The following is a 2,061-nucleotide window of genomic DNA, read 5'->3' on the forward strand; positions in this document are numbered from 1 at the left end:
TTCAGGCCTTCAAAACAGTCGCTAGCCCTTTGAAGCTCGAAGCATCCAGCCTACTGATTTTCTTTGCATCATTAGTTGGCGCCGTCTGTGGGAATTTCGATTACTTGTGTTTTGACAATTCGTCTTTCCCCGACAAAAGGCTGTATGGTTCGAACAAGATCAAGGACTACTAGCCCACGCCACCAGGAAAGTAGGGATGCTTCTAGTAATCCCCACCGTGATCGTCAGTCAGGAGCTGTCATGCAACTGCCTTCCATTCAACACATACAGTCTATGGCTGCCGCCATGGCGGAATTAACCCGTCAGAACCAAGAGTTGACTAGGGAGATTAGTCTAAGAAGGCAATACCATGAAAGACACGCGAAAGGGCAAGCCCAGAGTCAAGAAGGTAGAGGGGAAAACGCTGAGCTCGAGAACCAGTCAAGGGGTACCGCTTCAAGAAGGGTGCCGCACTTGGAGAGGGAGATGGACTAAATGAGGAAAGCTATGGACGAAATGAGGGAGAACATCAGAAGGGCGAACCCCGTAGATGATTTAGTTCATCGAACGGACTCCCCTTTCACAGCTTCCATCAATAGTCACCCCTTACCCCCAAAGTTTAAGATGCCTTCCTTGGATTCATATGATGGAACGAGTAACCCGTGTGATCATATCGCCACCTTCAAGACTACCATGCACCTTCAAGGAGTTTTGGACGAGATTATGTGCAGGGCTTTCCCTACCACCTTCAAGGGACCGACGCGAGTATGGTTCAGCAAGATACCCCCAAACACAGTGGGTTCATTCAAAGAATTGAGTAAGTTGTTTGTCAAAAACTTCATCGGAGGACAACGTCATAGGCGTTCCTCGTCCAGCTTGTTAACCATAGAGCAAGGGAAAAATGAAAGCTTGCGGTCCTTCATTACCCGTTTCAACAGGGAAGCACTAACGATGGATGAGATGGATGACAAGTTATTATTGGCAGCCTTCCATAATGGAGTCAATTTCGATTTATTCATTCATAAGCTTTGCGAGCAAAAGCCATAAACCATGGCTGAACTCATCCATTCAGCCCAATATTTTATGAATGCAGAGGATGCAAGTATAGCCAAGAAGAGGAAGAGAGCAGAGCACATGGAAGCAGATCTCCCGCGTTATCCTGAGCAGGGCCTTCGTCCAAAGAAGGCTTGGGCGAGAGAGAAAAAAGACAGAGATAGCAAGAAGGTGAGTTCTTCAGTAAGGAATCATCAATATACTCCCTTAAATATGCCACTTGAGCAAGTGGTTATGCAAATCAAGGAAGACCCATCCTTGAAGTGGCCAGAGAAAATGAAAAGAGATCCCAACAAGAGCAATATGAACAAATATTGCCGCTTCCATAGAGATCATGGGCATGACACGAACGAGTGTTTTGATTTGAAGCAACAGATAAAGAATCTCATCAAGCAAGGAAAGTTGAGGAATTTTCTTACACGAGACCACAAGGACAAGAAGTTGAAGACAAAGGTGGAGGAGTCGTGACGACCCCCACTTAGAGAGATAAGAGTTATTATAGGGGGAACCTCAACAGGTCAATCATCCAAGTCAAGGAAGACATACCTAAAGGTGGTGCAAAACGTCCAATTGTCTAGACAATCTCCAAGGATGAGGGGAGCTGACGAACAAGCTATTACGTTCACAGACGAGGATGCTGAAAGAGTTCACCACCCACATGACGACGCGATCGTCATTACCCTGCTCATTATCAATTATACGACTAGAAGAGTGTTGGTAGATAATAGTAGTTCAACGAACATCTTGTATTACCCCGCCTTCCAACAAATAAGGCTAGGATGAGATCAACTCCGTCTAGTGAATTCACCCTTAGTAGGATTTGGAGGAATGAAGGTGCAACATGTGGGAACCATTACATTACCTGTGGTAGTTGGAGCGTATCCGCAACAAATAACCAAAGAGGTAAACTTCCTTGTTGTTGATTTCTCATCATCATACAATGTCGTCATTGGAAGGCTGACTTTAAATAGTTGGAAGGCGGTAACGTCTACCTACCATTTGTCCATCAAGTTCCCGACTGAGTATGGA

The 2,061-nt window shown here is 45.4% G+C and overlaps 1 protein-coding gene across 1 annotated transcript; it reads left to right on the forward strand.

Annotated features, from left to right (window-relative positions):
- Nucleotides 1-474: 474 nt before the first annotated feature.
- LOC142620582 (uncharacterized) lies at nucleotides 475-1,026 on the forward strand. The gene has a single exon (XM_075793938.1). The coding sequence runs from the start codon at nucleotides 475-477 to the stop codon at nucleotides 1,024-1,026; it is 552 nt and encodes a 183-aa protein (XP_075650053.1).
- The last annotated feature ends 1,035 nt before the right edge of the window (nucleotides 1,027-2,061 follow it).

Source organism: Castanea sativa, chromosome 12, assembly GCF_040712315.1.
Source record: "Castanea sativa cultivar Marrone di Chiusa Pesio chromosome 12, ASM4071231v1".
NCBI classification, from domain to species: domain Eukaryota; kingdom Viridiplantae; phylum Streptophyta; class Magnoliopsida; order Fagales; family Fagaceae; genus Castanea; species Castanea sativa.

Bases quoted from the DNA above. Each gene is read 5' to 3' on its own strand.
- LOC142620582 (XM_075793938.1), top strand. From the start codon at position 475: ATGAGGAAAGCTATGGACGAAATGAGGGAGAACATCAGAAGGGCGAAC.